This window comes from Callorhinchus milii, unplaced genomic scaffold (assembly GCF_018977255.1).
Source record: "Callorhinchus milii isolate IMCB2004 unplaced genomic scaffold, IMCB_Cmil_1.0 Scaffold9, whole genome shotgun sequence".
Lineage (NCBI taxonomy): Eukaryota > Metazoa > Chordata > Chondrichthyes > Chimaeriformes > Callorhinchidae > Callorhinchus > Callorhinchus milii.
The window spans coordinates 4200750-4218665 of NW_024704750.1; the positions used below are offsets into that span (position 1 = coordinate 4200750).

Genomic DNA, 17916 nt, shown 5'->3' on the forward strand with positions numbered 1-17916 from the left:
CAATAAAAAAAAGTTAAGATGGAAAAGGCATAAAACTATTATTATACATCCAACACGATCCCTTTAAAACATTTTACCCAAGCAATTTTCTTAAAACAAAGGGTAATTTTGAAACGAAGAAAAATACATCTTATAAAAAAATTAAACATTACCAGAAATACGGATTCCAAACGTATTTAGTTATTTAATTTCCACTCTGAATCACAATTCAGAATCACTGCTTTACACTTACTCGGCATAATTTGCCCTTTGTACAAAGAGAATGTTGTGCCACATGATTTTGTGTACTTGCCCAATAGTAAAAAAAAAAGCAGGAAATTGAGAGATGAAAGTTTGGTAAAGCTTTGTCTTAAAATTAGAAGGAAAACTAAAGAAAAAAGAAAAATAATCCTTGCATTTGATATAGCACCTTGTCACAAGGGCGGGGAAAAGGAAGTCCACCACCCCTAAATACCATCAAACAATCCCTGCTGGAAGGCAGTTATGTGTGCATGGACAGGAGGACAGACAGGAATGCCCTAACACATAATTATAAACTACAGTAGGGACTGACAGAAATAATAATATGGACAGGATTCTAAAGTTGATGTTTGTCCTGACTGCTTTCTTGAATTTTTCTGCATGGTTCATGGCAGAGAATTCAACTTTCTCTCATGTTTGTCAATGCAGTACTGAAACTGGCGCTTTTCTTCAATAATTCCTTCTTTACTGTAGCAGGAAAGCCTGGTCATGTTTGTTGCTGTATGTTATATTGGACATATACATAAGAGAACTGAAGACACAATCGTATCCTGCCACCTTTTAGAGCAATGTGTTCATAGATCCAAAAGGTTACACCAAACCACTCCTTGGTTCCCAAACACACTGCTGAGCAACAATTATAGTAGTACTAACCCATTGAAAGAAAGTTGGCTTACAACTGATAGATAATTTCGAAAGAAATAGCTCCATGCCTTTTTATAATTTTACTCCCATGAAAATAGTGAGGGTGTTGCTAAAGCCATATTGAAGCAATCTCTCCAAAGGCCTAACTACCTTCCCAATCTCTAGTTGTAGCCCAGAATGCACATAGAGGGCAATGGATGAAATAAAATATTTACCATTTACCACCCTAGCTTTTGCTCTCCCAGCAATATTTAATAAATTATACTATAAGGAGGGAAACATCTCAGCACACCAATGCTAATAATCTTGTATTGTTTGCTTGACTAGGGAATAGGTTCAGAATACAGATAACAGATATTACTTTCCACAGCTTATTACAAACACCACGTGTCCTACAAATGAAGAAACACTCATCCATTTTTAATCAATTACTTTCAAAAATAGGGGGCAAAGAAGTAGCATACATTTAAAATATTTCTCTTTATTCTTTTTGAAAATGGTGGCTCTTCCAGTCACCAAACCCCTTTATACATAAATGTGAATCTGGTGCTTTATGGACTATTTGACTCAGTCCATATCCACTTCCAGTTTGAATTGCATATCTGTCCAGTTGCAGAGGGAAATGGGACACTGGATGATGCTGACAAATGGAAGCTTAGTTGATGGTTTTTAAAAATTTCCAATATATTTTTAAATTTGCAAGATAGCTAGCTGTTGACAGAATTACAATTCCACATTAACATACACGCTGCCCCAAGCATACTAAACCCTTTCAGAAACAAATAAAATGGGATGTACTATGAAATTGCAGCAACAGCAAAGCATATTGTGACACAAATGTCAGGTTTAGATGCTTCCATCCTATAAATTAGCAAATCATGTTGAACATACTTCATATAAGCAAACAATAAAAATTATTAAAATAGACAAAAACTACTACTTTAAATTGCAGGTACTATCAGGTCTGAGTCGCATTTAGTTTATAACTTAGTTATTACAAAACATAAAACTTGCTGTAGATACTTTTCTACATTTATACATTTTCATTCCTTTTAAAAAGCAGTAACAGGAGGCACCTGAACTTTGAAATGTTTAACAGAGGAAATGTAGTTCCAAATATTCAGCATCTACATTTAACAACATTACCAATTGCTCTTCATGGAGACAGACAATGTAGTTTTCCTCAAGGAATTGTAATTTTATTATAGATTTTAAAAACTATTCACATTGTGTCTGAAAAGTAATAGTCTTCCTCCTCTCTGTCATCATCTGATAGAAAAGTTTTTTCATCTTTGAAAAGCTTTTCTTTGATAGCTTCCTTAGTTTCTGAAATACAAAAAAGGTACAGTTTAAACAGCATTTGCAGTCAATAATGGAATAAGCATATTATAGCTGCCCAAATAACTCACGTTTATATATTTGGGTGTGTGAAAAGCACATCTAACTAGCATTTGGTCTTCATCTCAGAAGCAACATTGAACACAAGATTAATTATGATTCTGTGAGATTATATAAAGTTACTACCTCACAATGGCATCCCATGTATCAGGCCAGCGATCACACTCAATCTGAGGTCAAACAAAATCTAACGTTCCAGGATATCCCATTCAATTTAAGAAGTTAGAGTCATTTTCGCATTGGCTCACAACTGCGTAATTGAGAGAGATGCTCCAGTTCTGGTCAAGCAACAATACTTCTAGGTAGGGGAAGATCAACCAACCTAATGGAGAGAAAAACTATCCCCAAACCAATATAAAAAGACTGCTATAAAGTTACGAGATCCATAGAAATGTTAGCAGAGCATTTACCCTGGTGCCTCTCCCATGTTAGTACCCCAGTGGAGCTATCTATCCTAATAAAAATGTTATGCCTTTTCCGCAATCCTTTTTCTTCAAGTGAATCGAATCATAGAAAAGTGCCCCCAAAGTGTTATCCTACATGAATATATATTGTAAATCCAACTTTTTGTTGTCAAAAGTGCAAGTTTGGCTCCAAATGGTTTGAAATGTATTAATGAAAATAATAAAATCCCTTTCGAACAATGTTAAAATCGACATTTTGACAGGGGAATTCAATGCCACACCTCTTTAGAATAAGCTAGATATATCATGCACCAGATTTGCTGAAAATAAATGTGAAGTCCAAGATTATACAAAAAGAGCTAATTGAAATGAAAGGCAAACCACAATCAATTAGCTTAAAACCTCGATCCTACAAACTTTCTGGCTTTCAAGGATTCCTAATTTGTAATAAGTAGCTGAGAAACTTCTGCTCTGATGAATCATAGTCCATGCAGTAAGCAGGGCTCTTTTGTGATTAGTGCTAAGGAACATTCCTGCAACAAAGCAAAGGGACATTTACTTTAACAAAAACGATTTCTCAAAGCAGTGGATTAACATCCCTCACTTTTGATAACCTCAAATTAAAATAAATTACTTGGAAGAAGACATGATATCAAAAATCTCTACATTTGCAGATTATACAAAAACAGCAGCCAGATTTAGAACGATATAGTTCGCAAGTACTTGTAATGAGAACTGGTAAAGCCATGCAGCAGTACTAGTAAATCCTGTCTTGGCTCACGAGTAGGGCCTGAAAACATTTGCACAAACAGTAATACATTTGTGAATGAAATAAGGGAAGACTGTTCGTAAGTAAACAGTGTAAAGGAGTTCAAGCCACGGCTAATTCAACGCTTCTTACCTCCTTGTATTAATTTTGATTTTGGTTTAGTCGGTGTTGGTAAAAACGTAGGTGCCTGAAATAAAAATAATCATGTCTCGTTATTAATATAAAACGTTTTAGGTTTATATATATTTATTTAAACCGTTTATAAAGCATCCTCCTACCGATTTTTTCTGGACTTTGGACCAATTCTTCATTTTGCTTCCTTTTTGTTGCAGTTGATAAATATATCTGTCATTATTATCCCTATAATACAATTAAAGGTTATTCCAAATGTGGAGAAATCAGCAAGTCCCAGGTAATGCAGTCAAATCATGACTATGGTTCAAATCACTTTTGTAACATATCACAGTCTTGTGTCCACTTTCATTATACAAGTTAAATTCTATTAAAAAAGTCACTTTGATTAGAAGCTTCTGGCGGCCAAATAAAGGAGCTACCTGCTTGAGGACTGCAAGCAGATAATCAAACAAACTATTGTATTTAAGAAACTATTGTTTTAAATTAACAAGATCTTGTATTGGCACGCATTGTGGCATTGCAACAATAATGTAGGAAAAATGATATGTGGGTCTTCTCAAATATAATTTACAATAGTTTCAAATTGAGAAGGTTACCTATCAGTGGGCTCCAACATTCTAGGACTGATGCCATACAACTGGGGAGTTTGCGCAGAAGGAAAAAGGATTGAAGTTGGAGTAGTTGGATTTTTCTGAAGAAGTGCAAAGACGTCATCCTCTTCACTGGTCTGAAAGCTGGGAAGCTGCAACAATTATTAGAGAATGAAATGCTGAAGTTCACAAGCTGTCATTTTGAATCAAACCATCGATTGTTTGAAAATAGGTTTGCTATTTAAACATTGGTGATAAACTTTATATTACTTAGTTTTCAGCGCAAACTGCTCATTGCAGTAACACAATGTTTTCCAGTTTGTGAATGATGGATTTTACTTTTCAGAACTGCCAAACTGAAAATGGCGATTTGGCCAATTGAGCCTGGGCTGTCATTTCATTAAAGATTATAGCAACTCTTTATATTCTTGATCATATTCTACTCTTTCTCCACACTCCTTAAAATTTTAACCAGTTTTCTTTTGGACATTTCAATCAATATGTGGCTTCTGGGTATATATATAATATATGATATATAATATGTGATATATAATACATAATGTATACGATACATAATATATATGATATAAAATATATATATATATATATACACACACATCTTTTTGTGTGAAGAAATGTTTCATGGTTTCATTAACTAGAATTAGCTGTACTAGAATTTGAAGGTTCTGTCTCAATGTTTTGGATTTGTTTACCGGATAGTTGTTCCCCTTGTATCCAATTAGCCTTTAGTAATGCTCGCCCCACCATTATTACTGTATGAAAACAATTGTGTGAAAGATGCAGTACAAAGTTCAAATTGCAAGAAAAGGTTAAACAGTGTCCCTCACCTTTACTTTTTTATTCTGTACTTGAGCATCAGTGAAAACATCTTCATGATCGTCCTTTGGCAACTGTTCCAGGAACTCTCTGATTTGCTGCTTTCTTTTCAGTGATCCAACTCGAGCAACAATTTTCACAGGTTCCATTTCTGTAAAGTACATGCATTACACAATTAATTCAATTCTGCAAAACCAAAAACGGTTGTGATCTCACCACTGCAAATCATTGCATTAACTGCAACTACCTGCTTGTGCCTAAAAATTACACAATTTGCCACCATATTGAATTGAAGCAATGCAATTCCATAGGCTGTTTTGCTGAACAACATTTAATTGGACAATTTAACCCCATTAAAATAAGAACTTAGTGTTGGCATGGCTCCAAGGTATCAGCAAGAAATCCATATTATTTTGGGGTTTGAATCCAAAGCCATCAATATTTTTAAAAATGTCAGTGTTCCAAGTTCCACACAGACCTTGTATCTCCCCAAACAGCAAACACTTGGCTCTGTTCCAACTAGAACAGCAATAGTGAAGTGATTTTACATTAAAAAAAAGAAACCATCTTTAATTGTATGGATTCTAACCTTGCCCGTGTTTATTGCTGGTATTCTTTTTCTTCTGCTTGGCTTTTGTTGTTTTGATCAATTTTGACTGATGCTCAGATGAGTACTTTTGCTGACATTCTTCAGCAGAACGTGTTCCAACGATCATCGCAACATCTACCCAGAAACCATCTTTGTGCTTTGGTAGTTTTGCAACAGCTCTGTATTGGACAGATATATATCAGTCAAGATCTTATGTTTAAAGCAATATCACAATAGCTTAAAACACAAATGTTAGTTTGGCTGTTTAATAGGTTTAGGGAATTGTGCAAGGAAATAACTTGGAAATATAAATATTACTGAAGAATGTTTTTGAAATAACTTGGATACAGAATAGGACAAAAACTGGATTATTTCATGTGCTTACCTAAGCAGTCTCTCCAGTTCTTTGTCATTCCAAATGTCTTCTTTATCATTACTGAAAAAAGGAACTAATGTAGATTCATTTTGTTGCTTTTTTTTGGATTCACAATGTGCTGATGGGATTAATGATCTTACTTTGTTGTTGCCACATTCTTTAGTTTTATTTGAAGATTTTGTTGTCAATTTTGCTTTCTCAGTTCTAGGAGCTTCAGTGTCACTCGTTTCAGTCAGAGAATCATCAGTTACACAAGACAAAAATTGGTTATATTGATCCTTAGGTTTTCTCAGTGAGTTCTTCTGTACACTACCTCTCTTGTTGTAGTCATTGAGTTCTGTTTCACGAGATGGTTCAACTTGTGCAGATAATTTTGAAGAGCACTTCAATTCAGTTAATGTACTCTCGTCAGAAGGATCAGTACTCAATTTCCCCTTTGACTCAGAAGGCAAAGGATTGTAAATGCTGTTTATTGGTCTTCCGGAGCACCTCAACCGGGATGATATAGGTTTGTCAGCGATAAATGCAGTGTTACCTGAAATGGAGTTTACCTTTATAAATGTCTGACACAAAACAACAACAAGCAGCATCCCGGAGCGCTAAAAACAATTAACATTAATCTTTAAAGCTATTTGCTCAGATTGTGATTCCACTTTTCTTCCCCCATTCAAATCATGCTCTGTAACACTAGTACGATCAACATTATAGATAATTGAAATAATTTGCTTACCTTTTCGCTTACTGTCATGTGATTTTGACTTTGTGTATCTTACTTTTCTTTTAATGCTGATTATCTCATTTTCTTTGGGATTCGTAGTCATATTATCCGATTGAGCAGAAGAGCTTCTTACTTCAGCAGTTTTAATTTGGTATGTTGGTTTTACGGATTGACTTTGTTTAGTTCTACTTTTAGACTTTGGTTCGAACCAGTCACTATCAGTTGTATCTTCTGTCCCACTTGTATCCTCTGATTCAGATAAACCATCTTGTTTAGCAACCAAATTACTTCCTTCTTTATTCCCAAATTTCTGACGGTTATCCATAAACTCGCTCAGTGTTGTCGTCTTATTCAATGCTCGGTAAGCATGAGATATTGGGGATAATACAACAGTTGGGTTAATGTTGTTACAGTTCTGAAGCATTGAAATTTTATTTTGTGGTCTCAGAGGCTGCTCATCTCTCCCTTCAGCCTGTCTTGTCAACTGTTTATTTGGTTCTTTTCCAACAGGGTATTCTATTGATTGGTCTCTGGAGTTGTCAATTTTCATCTCTTTCTCTTTGACATCTTTTTTCGCCATTGGAACTAAAGACACAAGATTCATGTGCTGAAATACACCCTAGACTTTGTTCATCAATAAGAATATTAAAAGCATTTCAAACAAAACATAAACAAGGTTCCGAGCCAGTCTTGACATCTTGCTTGACCCTCGAACTGTCCTTTCTATCCCACACCCGTGCCATGATCCGCTCTGCTTTTCCCCAGCTCCGCCACTGCCTCACCTCTCAGGCCACCGAAACCCTCATCCACGCATTCATCACATCTAGGCTCGACTACGCTAGCTCCCTGCTTGTTGGCCTTCCCAACTCTTCCTTTTACAAGCTGCAGATCATCCAGAACTCTGCAGCTCATGTCCTCTCCCACACCAGGCTCCATGACCCCATCAGCCCCACCCTAACCTGGCTCCACATCCCCCAGAGGATAGAGTTCAAAATCCTCACCATCGCCTTCAAAGCCTTCCACGGCCTTGCTCCTCCTTACCTCTGCGACCTGCTGACCCCATAACAACCTGTCCACTCTGCAGCCTGCTCCACACCCCCCGCCCGGTCCACCCCACGATCGGCGGTCAGGCCTTCAGCCTTTCGGGTCCCACCCTATGGAACTCCATTCCACATTCCCTTCACCTCACTCCCTTGCCCCCTTCAAGGCGCGTCTCAATACCCTCGTCTTTGACCGAGCCTTCGGCCATTCTCCTCAATCTTTAGCTCGGGTCCAAATCCCTGACTATCCATTGCCTTGGGACATTCTCCCGATGTGAAATGCGCTAGACAAATGTAATTTTGTATTGTATAATTTTGGCTGGTTTTAAATGATTTATTTTTGATCATTTCTCTTTGATTCTCCCCCCCCCGATGCTAATGAATTTACTAAGGATACAATTCCATAGGTGTTCATAGTCCTTGGGTATATTACCCGAGTTGTGAGCCGAAAGAAAGAATATCAACAGGCTATTCAATCATGGAAGTCATAAGAGAACCTTCTATCAGTGGAAGGCAAGAAATCAGACATCATTGATTCATCAAGTATAGTAAAACAATTATAAACATTAGACCCTGAAACCAAAGTAAGACCGTAGAGACCGTTAGGAGGTTTTCATACACCATCAAATTTGCAGCTTATTTATAATTATATGTTTGAAGTTACACCAACATCAACTCTAGGGAAATATAACTCAAAAATTAGCATAAGTAATTATTCAAAAACTACAAAAACAGAACATCCTAAAGCTTACTTACCTAAATGTTGTCTTCCACTCGAGCCTATTGTGGAAGCCTTTTCTTTTTTCCAATGTTTTGAAGTCGTGGCAGTATCACTTCTGAAGCTCTCTCTCTGTGTTTGTAATCCGTACAAAATGTTATATCGATTATCCACACAAAAGCAATCACAAAACAAAGTTAGGTCCACATGTTAACTACGAAAAATGGCCTATTTATAACAAGTGTCATACTCACTGTAGAGTATAGAGTGTTGGAAGACAAGTAATTTTTTCCACCGTCATACAAAGTAACCTTCAACTGGCTATCAACAACTATCCGTTGGCCCCGCCAATACTCCAATGGTGCTTTAATGCATCGTCCACTACGACTGTAAAATACCGGTTTACTTCGAGATCCTTGACTTCTAGTTTCAATTCCTACGGTTAAAGGGAAAACAAATTCAGTCATGCAAGCCGTCTATGTTTAGTTTCAAAATGCAATAATTAATGAGTGCACACGGTTTACAATCAGACAATGAAGGAAATAACAGGTGTCTGATAAATATGTAGTGTCTTGCACTGTACTCACTATTGATGCTTTGATTCTTTTGTTCCATTACTGAACTACTATTGCACGGGGTAGAAACTGGTTCAAGTAACTGAGATGCTGGAGGTTTTCCTTTTTCTGACTTTTTTGTTTTCACTGATGGTACCTTTTCAACATGCTCATCTTTAGACTTGCTTTTTATTTTCGGGTTGGTACGACATATCCTAAAAAGTGAGAAATGTGCTCGGTTTATTTTACACACATTATCCTTATTTCAGTACTTTCAGATGTAAAAACACACTGCCAAATAGCTTTTGTATTTCTTTCTCTCCCAGTTACCCATTTCAGCTGTATTCGGTCAGTAACTAGCAAGGAATGTGTTGATAAACTTATGTATAGTTATCAACAGTTCTGTCAGAAAGCAGTTTCTTATTGCAAATAAGTATGTTCAGAGAATTTGCAACATTTCCAGAATTCTCATGAGAACAAGCCAAATGAGCAAACACAATGATGAATGGGACACCAGAAAGATGTCCTGTGAGAACTGGTGTGTTCTAAAGTGATGAATTGAAAAATTATGAGATTTGATGACTTTGTAATTAAATTACACAAAACAATCTAAAACATCTCTTTTTGGTTTAAAATGTAATACATAAACACAAACATAAACCAGATCATTTTTTAAAATTTAAATATTAGAATATATTAAGAATAGGATACTACCTCTTATTTTTAAGGAATATTTCAATGCAAGTCCTCCAATCCGACGGAAAACCAAAAGAGAATCGTTTTAAAAAGTCAGGCGAAAACCCTGTGTTTGTAAAGTAAAAATGAAATACGTTAAATTACAACTTACATTTATACAGCGCCCTTCACGCAAAGTAGCGTCCCAGAGCGCTTGACATAAAGATATAGTACATTTCATTGTTAACCGACGAGGGAAAAATAAATGTGAATTTCTTCAATGGCTCATTATCTGGAAAGAAACTGCAACATACAGCATGGAAAGTCCTTGGTTGAATCCCAGTTGGTGCTGAATTAATTGGCATCAGGCTAAGACAATTGGTTTCATTACCTCTGAACTATGTGAAAGAACGTATCCAAAGTTCTCACTCCTGGTCACTATCTCGCATTCCTTATTACAAAGAGTGTACCTTTATCTCCACCCTAATCATAATAATAGTGTATTGCATCTCACAAATCAGTCCAGAAACTACAAGAGACTGGACAGTAATCTTTAGACATCATATTAAAACAGTTTACTGACAAATTACTGTGACTAATGTGAAGCCTGTTAATATGCTACCTCTCTTGCCCAACAAGTTAACTACTATCTCATAATCATTGAACAGTCCTCAATGAATATTTGCTCTACACAAGAACAAGCAATTCAAAGTTTTACATGTATCTAGGATATAACCTGCAAATTACAATATTTGTAACTGGAGTTAGTTTACTTGCAAGTGGTATTAAATATATAATCTGATCTTGCTTTAGATTGCAAGACTATACCTGGAATTACCTTCTGTCTTTGTGGCTAATTTAATTTATTAAATTTAAATGTTTGTTATATCCTTCCATTACAGAGTTCCAGTTGATTCTAATTCAGTTCTTATTCTTAATAACATTCCCAAACAGGAACAAGGGTAATGTTTTATACCTTGCTTCACCATTGCAGTATAATCTAGTGGACCTTTTAGAATATAAATCGATCCAGTAAAACTTTTCAGCTCTTTTTGTGAAATTCGTTCAGTAATTATGTTACTGTGCCAGTATATTCCGTCAGAATCTCTGGAGTGAGGAGAAAGGAGGGAAAAAGAAAAACATACTTTAGTTTAGATTAATTGACATACACATCAACAAATTCTATTCAGTTACATTGAAGCCAAGAATGTTTCTTAGAAACACTTTTATCTTAAAAACATCACAATTTTGCCAGATTTTCCCCTAATACTATTAAAAAGTTACATACAGAATAGATATGTTACCTTTTCCCTTCCACACAAAAATCATTAGTCTTATTTATTTGCTTGATGATCCAGTGAGTGAGAGTAATCCTCTTTTCCTGTGTCTTTAGAGAAGGCAAATATTAGTTCACATTTTGATTACAAAACACTGCTCTTTATTGGGACATAAAATGGCCAGGCCTTTTACTCCCTGAAAACAGAATTCATAAAACAAATGCACATTCCCAAAATGTGTTTATATACATTGAATCCTGTATTTTATAGACCTCAACAATGACTTAGCATACTTCAAAAAAACTGCACAACATTTATGACTACAATCAGAAACTGATCTAAAAAAAAGCAAACCTATATCTCAAAAAAATTGACATCTGTACTCATACTTTCACCTATATGTATGATGGTTTATCTTGCTTACCACTGTGCTGTTTGGTTCATCAACATCCTGGTCTTTCATGGCCTTTGAAGCTTCTTCTCCTTGCTTTCTGGGTATACTAATCTGTGGTGATTTCAACAAGATAACACGTAATTCCTTACACTCTTCAACAAAGTCATTCATTTTTTCAGAGGGCTTGGCTCCAACTTTCATATTTACATTAGCTGGATGGACAAATCTATTAAGAGGAGTAGCATTAAAATATGGGATTTTTTGAGCTTCACTCTTTGTGCTGGTGGTGTTACCAGTGACAGAAAACGAACTTGCAGTCTCTAGTGCTGTATCTTGAGTCCTTTCGTCATCTCCATCATTACCATTATCAGTATCTATTTCCAGATGAAAATTGCGTATTTCAGCTCCATTGTCAGAACTGACAACGTTAGATGTCTTCACATTTTTCTGACAAACTTGAGCATTCTCCACAAGTTGATTGGAGTTCAATTTATTTGTTAGTCTTAATGCTGGAACAGATTCTTGATGTCGGTTACCGTGTGCAAAACCTGCAGTGATTTAATTTTTTTGAATTATTTTAATTTATGGTTAAAAACAGCATTTTAAAAAAAACATTTAGCTCCTTTTGATAAGTCAGTACATACCAAAGGTAATTACAGATGGATTCATAGTTTCATAGATTTATTAAGGAACACTTTTTGTGAAATCTCCTTTTGGCAAACAATACTGAATATAATCAAATCAAAATGTGGAACTTGATTTACCAAAGAAAGATGGCAAGGGTGAAGTCAACTCTGATAGTAAGAAAGAAATACAATAAATAGAAAACTCACCTCCAGAGTCTACTGTAAAAGGTGCATTTCGATCATCTTTTTTCACCTGTTGTAGGAATTTGGCTGAAGATCCTGGTGTTACATTGTCATGGCTACAATTCTTTTGTTGTGATGTGTGGTATCCATTCAGTATAGTGGGTACTAGAAAGAACCACAGATTTTTAAAACACTTTACCGAGTACTTAAAACTAAGCATTGTTGTGTACTAGTATTGCAGTTAAATATAGCACTAGACCAAGTAATGATTATTCTCCTTGGCGGATGGGTGGAGGTGGGAAACTAAGCGAGGTCTCCAAACTGATGTGCTCAGCAACAAAATATTGGCATGATGGTGGTCTCTGTAGTCTGGTCCCTTAGAAAGGCGGGGGAGAGGTGCTGCTGATTGAGATATCAGCCAACCCAGCTCGCGGGCAGGACTTGGAGGAGCAGACAACAACAACAAAATTACATTTGTATAGCGCCTTTCACGTCGGAAGGACGTCCCAAAGCACTGGACATGTAGACATCACTAGGTCAGGGATTCTTCTCGCTCGGCTCCTGTTAACCCTGTAAAACCGTAAGGCGGCTGGACAAGCAGTGGGAAGCATGTCAGAAATAATATTCAGTACCAATCATTATGTGCAGTTATTCCATTAGATATCCAACAAGCAACTTTCCAAGGGAGAGGGCATTTGCATTGATTTAAAAAAAAACAATATTGAAGCATGAATGATCCAAACTATTTCCGCAATGGATGGGGCTACTTCTAGTGGCTTCTTCTACGCACCTTGTGGGCCTACTCTTGGCCAAAGGTGTCTGAATCCTTCATATAGTACTAAAGGAGTGCTCAAATAGGACTGGTTGTACAACCTGTGTGCAGTTTGACTGCGAGGAATCATTTTGACTGCACTGAAATCTGAAGCCAGTATGTGAAAATCATTGTACAGGGGTGATTTGGTTAGTGACCTCACAATGATTTACCTTATTGAATAATTACTATCGTCATCATTAACACCTCATAAAAACACCAATGATAATAATTTCTTAATCTATAAAAAAGGTAATATTGGAGGCAATATTTTTACGTAACCGCAACATTAACTATCAATATAAAATATCAATAAAGCAAAATTCACACAATTATTAAGTGATCTCATTCCTATATTAATAATAACATTTGGGTTTGATATAGCGCTTTTCACGTCTTCTAGATGTCGCAAAGCGCTTCACAGAATATACTGTAAAGTGAATTGACTGTATATTTGTGGGCGAAAAGCGGCAGCCAATTGCGCACAGCAGTGTCCCACAAACAGTCGTGGATTGAAGCGACCAATATATTTTTGTATATTTCTGCTTGGAAAGACCTTCAATTTAAGATCATTATTGCTGTTTGCCAAACATATTTGTTACACAAAAACATCTTTTGAATTGTTAAACAGGATTTTGATCGTTAAATTTAGATATTACATTTTCCTCTAATAAGCAGGAGGGTAAAAAGAAAAAGTGCATTCAAAATCTATCTTAAGAGTATGAACGTAGATTGTAGAGTATTATAACAAATTTTAAGTGCCTCAGACATTTTTCAAGGGCATATCCAATAGTTATTAAACCCACAAACTACTCACTGTATTTTTAATACACAAGATTATGTTTTCATTGCAGTTAACTTGACACCATACAAGTTTGCAAATACAGTCAAATGAGTCAATTCATCGTCTTGCAAGAAGGCAGCCATTAATAGTCTAAGGGCTATTTTTCGGACAGGAAATTGAGTGTTAGATTGGGTGATTCAATAATCACTAAAACAAAATTAAAAACATAAATTTTACCTGCATGTTCTCCTGGAAATTTAGTTGAAGCCAGCGGTGTTTGCTGCATAGCTAAATCTGCCTCCTGTTTCATCTGTAAAAAGATCTTTGCTGGAGATTCGTGGATCAAAGGAACACGGTTCTTTTTCTGTCTAGCATGGCATCTCTTTGCCAGAGCGGGGACTACAATGAACCATAGATTTACAACAGACAATATTTAGGATACACACATGTACACACAATGCATATAGAATTCTTTTTTAACTCCATCAGATCATAAAACACCAGGAAGATATTTTGAAGAATGAGCTGATAGTTCTTTTTAATATGTTAAGTAACATTACCTTTGTACTAAAGGAGTTCTTTGTCTATTTTAAATGCTCCATTTCAGCCTACATATTTACTTCAGTGCAAACAAAGCCATCAATATCACAGATTCGACAACAGTCGAACTAGGTAATGTAAATGTAAGATATTATACTCTCTTAAATAGATGAGCTTGCAAAGCATGATGACCTGGTTTGTTATCCAGATAATGATGTCCTGAGAATGAGGGTTTGTTATCCAGAAAGAGGCAATCCATCGTGATAATCGCAAGAGAATGATGATGGTTGCTGTTAAGCAGTAAAAACTCTTTGCAATTGCAGTAGAAACCAACTCTTTGTGTCTCCAAAGCAGTTGAAGACAACTCCTTATATGGAAAGACTTGCAAGATGAACTGAAGATAACTGAAGTTTATAAGAACTGGTCTGGTCAAGAACTAGTGAACATCAAGAAGACAGTGGCTTCGAGCCTACCAGGGTGACACAGTCCTGATCATTCCAAGCCCCAAGTCATCCTTCGTGATTGTAAGTGTTAAAACTTTGATTGTTGTAACTGTCGCTGGATTTTTAATAAACTAACCTTTGGTTTTACTATTTAAATGTGCTTTGCCTCGGAGTCCACCAACCTTGGATTTGAGATTTAAACCACCTCTGATGAGGATAAGGAAGTAAACCCTACAGTACTTACAACATCAATGAACGGGCAATCTAAAATGTTGATACTAATCTTCCACACACCAAACATGCCAAGTACCTTTTTTAAAAAAAAAGCAATCTCTATGCACATAAGACTAATGTGCAGCAACAACAACATACATTTATATAGCGTCCTTCACACGGATAGCATCTTGGAGCGTTTAACAGCACTGTGTTTCGACACTGAGTTGGAAAGAGAAGGGAGGTGATCGAAGGCACGCCCAAAGAGAAAAGTCTTCAGAATTTGAAGATGGGCAAAGAGAGGTCAAGACGGAGGGATTGTGGCTTGGAATTGCATGCAATTATATGTAATACATCAAATGACATTCCATTCACAATAATAATAATATTCCCAATACTGTCAACTGGCTGTTGTGATCACACAAAACACACTACTATATTAAACATACACTGCTTTTCATCATAGATTGTATTTCATTAAGGCTAGTCATACCTGAAAAAGTGTGATTTAAAGCATGTCCATTCATTGGAGCAGAGGGGCATTGGTTACCTTCCTTTAAATTCAAAGCCTGTTTTGTATACTGTTGAAGATGCTCTCGATGAATTTCATCTTTCATTCTCTGGAATATTTTAGCTGGACTTTCAGGCACCACATGCCTGACCTGTGCAGACCCAGTCAAATGTGCCGCATTTAAATGAATGTTATTCCTTTTGTGGTTTTCTTCAGAATTAGTCTGTATGTCACTGAGTTCAGGGGAGATAAACTCAAACCCCCCTTCTCCATGTTCCAGCATTGTAGACTGAAATTGAGTGTTCTTCACATATTGTTCATTTTTCAATGATCTAATTGCTGCTTGAGATGTAGGACAGATGTTTTCTTGTTGCGTTTTTCTTGAATATTCAGTTGGATCCGGCAGAAATTTATATACATCCTTTAATGGAGTTCCATTTGGGATCAAATGAAGAGGTACTGATTTCCAAGGCGTAGTTTGTTCTCTGTCAATTCCAACATCTTTAAGAACTTGTAACTCCTTACGTGGAGTAACAGAAACCATATCGAAAATCTGATGAATGGCCTTTTCACCACCAGTTTTTACATGGGGAATTTATACAATACAAAAGCATCTGTAAAGTAACAAAACACTAACCCTATGTCTTAATTGCCGGATATCCTTGTTGGGTGCCAAATCCATTACTTTTGCTGCAAAGAAAACATGGCTTTCAGTTAACTATCAGAACCTCATTGTGCTTAGTCCACCTTTCCTTATTAAAATCCAGACAACATTTTTTTTGAGCACAAAAATAATGGTGTAATAGGTAACAGGATAATCATATAGTGTTGAAAGATTAGACACCAGATCTAATCCATTAATACTGGTCTCAATTATCCATTACACTTTTGCCAACTGTCCATTATTATTCAAGGATAATTCCCTCAATTACATATTTCCTTAGAATGTAAGATAACTACATGTTAACTACAATATTAACATACTGGCCCCAGAGTCGGAGATATTTGAACCCAGTTGTTAGTTGATCGGCAGATGTCTTTCCGGGGAATAACACACCTTCCACACACAACAACAACTTGCATAGCTCTCCTCACGCAGGGAGCGTCCCAAGCGCCTGACGGTGGCGGAGCATGACTCCCGAGCCAGGGAGAGGAGACTGTAGGCAAGTTTGAATAGGAAGGTCTTCAGGCACCACCTGAAAATAAGGAATGAAGGGGCAAGGTGGAGGGAGAGAGGAAGCGTGTTCCAGAGATTTGTGGCGTAGTGGCTGAAGGCGCAGCCGCCCCAATGGTGGAGGGCATGAGGTGACGGACAAAAACGTAGAGAAACTCACCAGTATTTATCCATCATCGGTAAATGTTTTTTAAAAAAAAACAAATGACTCAATCCACGACTACTTAGGACACCGCTGTGCAGTTGTTTGCCGCGTTTCAGTCACAAAATACACAGTCTATATGATGACATAACTTTATAATATATTCTGGGAAGCGCTTTGAGGTATCTCAACGACCCGATAAGGCGCCATCTCAAATTATTACAATAAAATCAGACATACAGAGACACTTAGACACAAGACAGACAGATACAGGGAGATTTCTGCATTAGTACTAAGGTGACAGCTTCCCTCATATATATATATATACACCACCGCAAAACACAGTAGTCACTACTGCAGTTTGCAATAAAAAAAAATCCTGTGACTGTCCCCCTCCCACATGAAAGGCTGAGATACTGAGACAACTCAAACCCACCCAAACACGGGTTTAAAATGTACACATATATATATATATATATATATTCACAGTCTGTAATAGCACGAGTTGATGCTGAGGTACAGGGCTGTGAGCACCACCCCCTGTGATGCCGACATTTTCGCCCCGCGGTTACGCAGCGCCGCGCCTTTTGTTGAGCGGGTGCGGTCGGTCACGTTGTTTATTGCTTCCCCCCCGAAAAAAAAACCTCCCACTTAAAACTCGCTCGTCTTTTCTTACCGAAGGAAAACGGGAGGTGTGACGCTGAGGGAAGAAAAGGCTCGTCAGGTTTCCCGGGTGAGGGGGGGGGGACGGGGACGGGAAGGAGCTGCTCACCTGACGCGCGAGATTCGCCACCGCTAACGGCTCTTTCACTTCAAATTCGAATCTGGCTCGCGATCGTCTGATTGGCGGCGCGGGTTCTTTACCCCCTCCCCGCCCCCTTGCGAGTCTCTGATTGGCCGGTGTCCTTGCTAGCCAGTGCCTGATTGGCTTTCCGGATTGGCTAACCGCTTCCCCACCCTGTTCGAGCGAGTTTCTGATTGGCTATCCGACTCCCCCCCCCCCCCTGATGGCGAGTTCCTGATTGGCTAACCGGTTCCCCCCCCTCCCTTGATGGCGAGTTCCTGATTGGCTAACCGCTTCCCCACCCTGTTCGAGCGAGTTTCTGATTGGCTATCCGGTTCCCCCCCCA

The 17916-nt window shown here is 37.3% G+C and overlaps 2 protein-coding genes across 4 annotated transcripts in view; one reads left to right on the forward strand and one right to left on the reverse strand.

Moving 5' to 3' along the window:
- Positions 1 to 17916, forward strand: part of im:7136021 — a 36698-nt gene that overhangs the window by 4849 nt on the left and 13933 nt on the right. Inside the window, exon 3 of the mRNA XM_042338355.1 lies at positions 14655 to 14827. The gene's annotated coding sequence lies outside the window, so the exon portion shown is untranslated. The remainder of the gene's footprint in view (positions 1 to 14654; positions 14828 to 17916) is intronic.
- mis18bp1 (MIS18 binding protein 1) lies at positions 1351 to 17597 on the reverse strand. Of its 3 annotated transcripts, none has more exons than XM_007903805.2 (19): positions 17559 to 17597; positions 16108 to 16160; positions 14001 to 14162; positions 12193 to 12333; positions 11390 to 11907; positions 10993 to 11075; positions 10665 to 10795; positions 9728 to 9815; positions 9047 to 9228; positions 8714 to 8895; positions 8498 to 8591; positions 6714 to 7286; positions 5993 to 6518; positions 5608 to 5786; positions 5030 to 5169; positions 4188 to 4333; positions 3735 to 3816; positions 3589 to 3643; positions 1351 to 2211 (listed from the first exon to the last, which is right to left on the reverse strand). In XM_007903805.2, the coding sequence occupies exons 3-19, from the start codon at positions 14071 to 14073 to the stop codon at positions 2108 to 2110; spliced, it is 3297 nt and encodes a 1098-aa protein (XP_007901996.2). In that variant the 5' UTR covers positions 14074 to 14162; positions 16108 to 16160; positions 17559 to 17597; the 3' UTR covers positions 1351 to 2107. The 3 variants fall into 3 exon arrangements, with proteins under 3 accessions (XP_007901996.2, XP_007901998.2, XP_007901995.2); XM_007903807.2 differs by lacking the exon at positions 17559 to 17597 and adding an exon at positions 17463 to 17495; XM_007903804.2 differs by lacking the exons at positions 16108 to 16160; positions 17559 to 17597 and adding an exon at positions 15453 to 16068.

Coding starts and splice junctions, on each gene's coding strand:
- mis18bp1 (XM_007903804.2), bottom strand. CDS start 16,014: ATGGTTTCTGTTACTCCACGTAAGGAGTTACAAGTTCTTAAAGATGTT. Junction 9,229..9,727: donor ATATTCCTTAAAAATAAGAG/GTAGTATCCTAT, acceptor CTCACTTTTTAG/GATATGTCGTACCAACCCGA. Junction 6,519..6,713: donor ACATGACAGTAAGCGAAAAG/GTAAGCAAATTA, acceptor ACTCCATTTCAG/GTAACACTGCATTTATCGCT.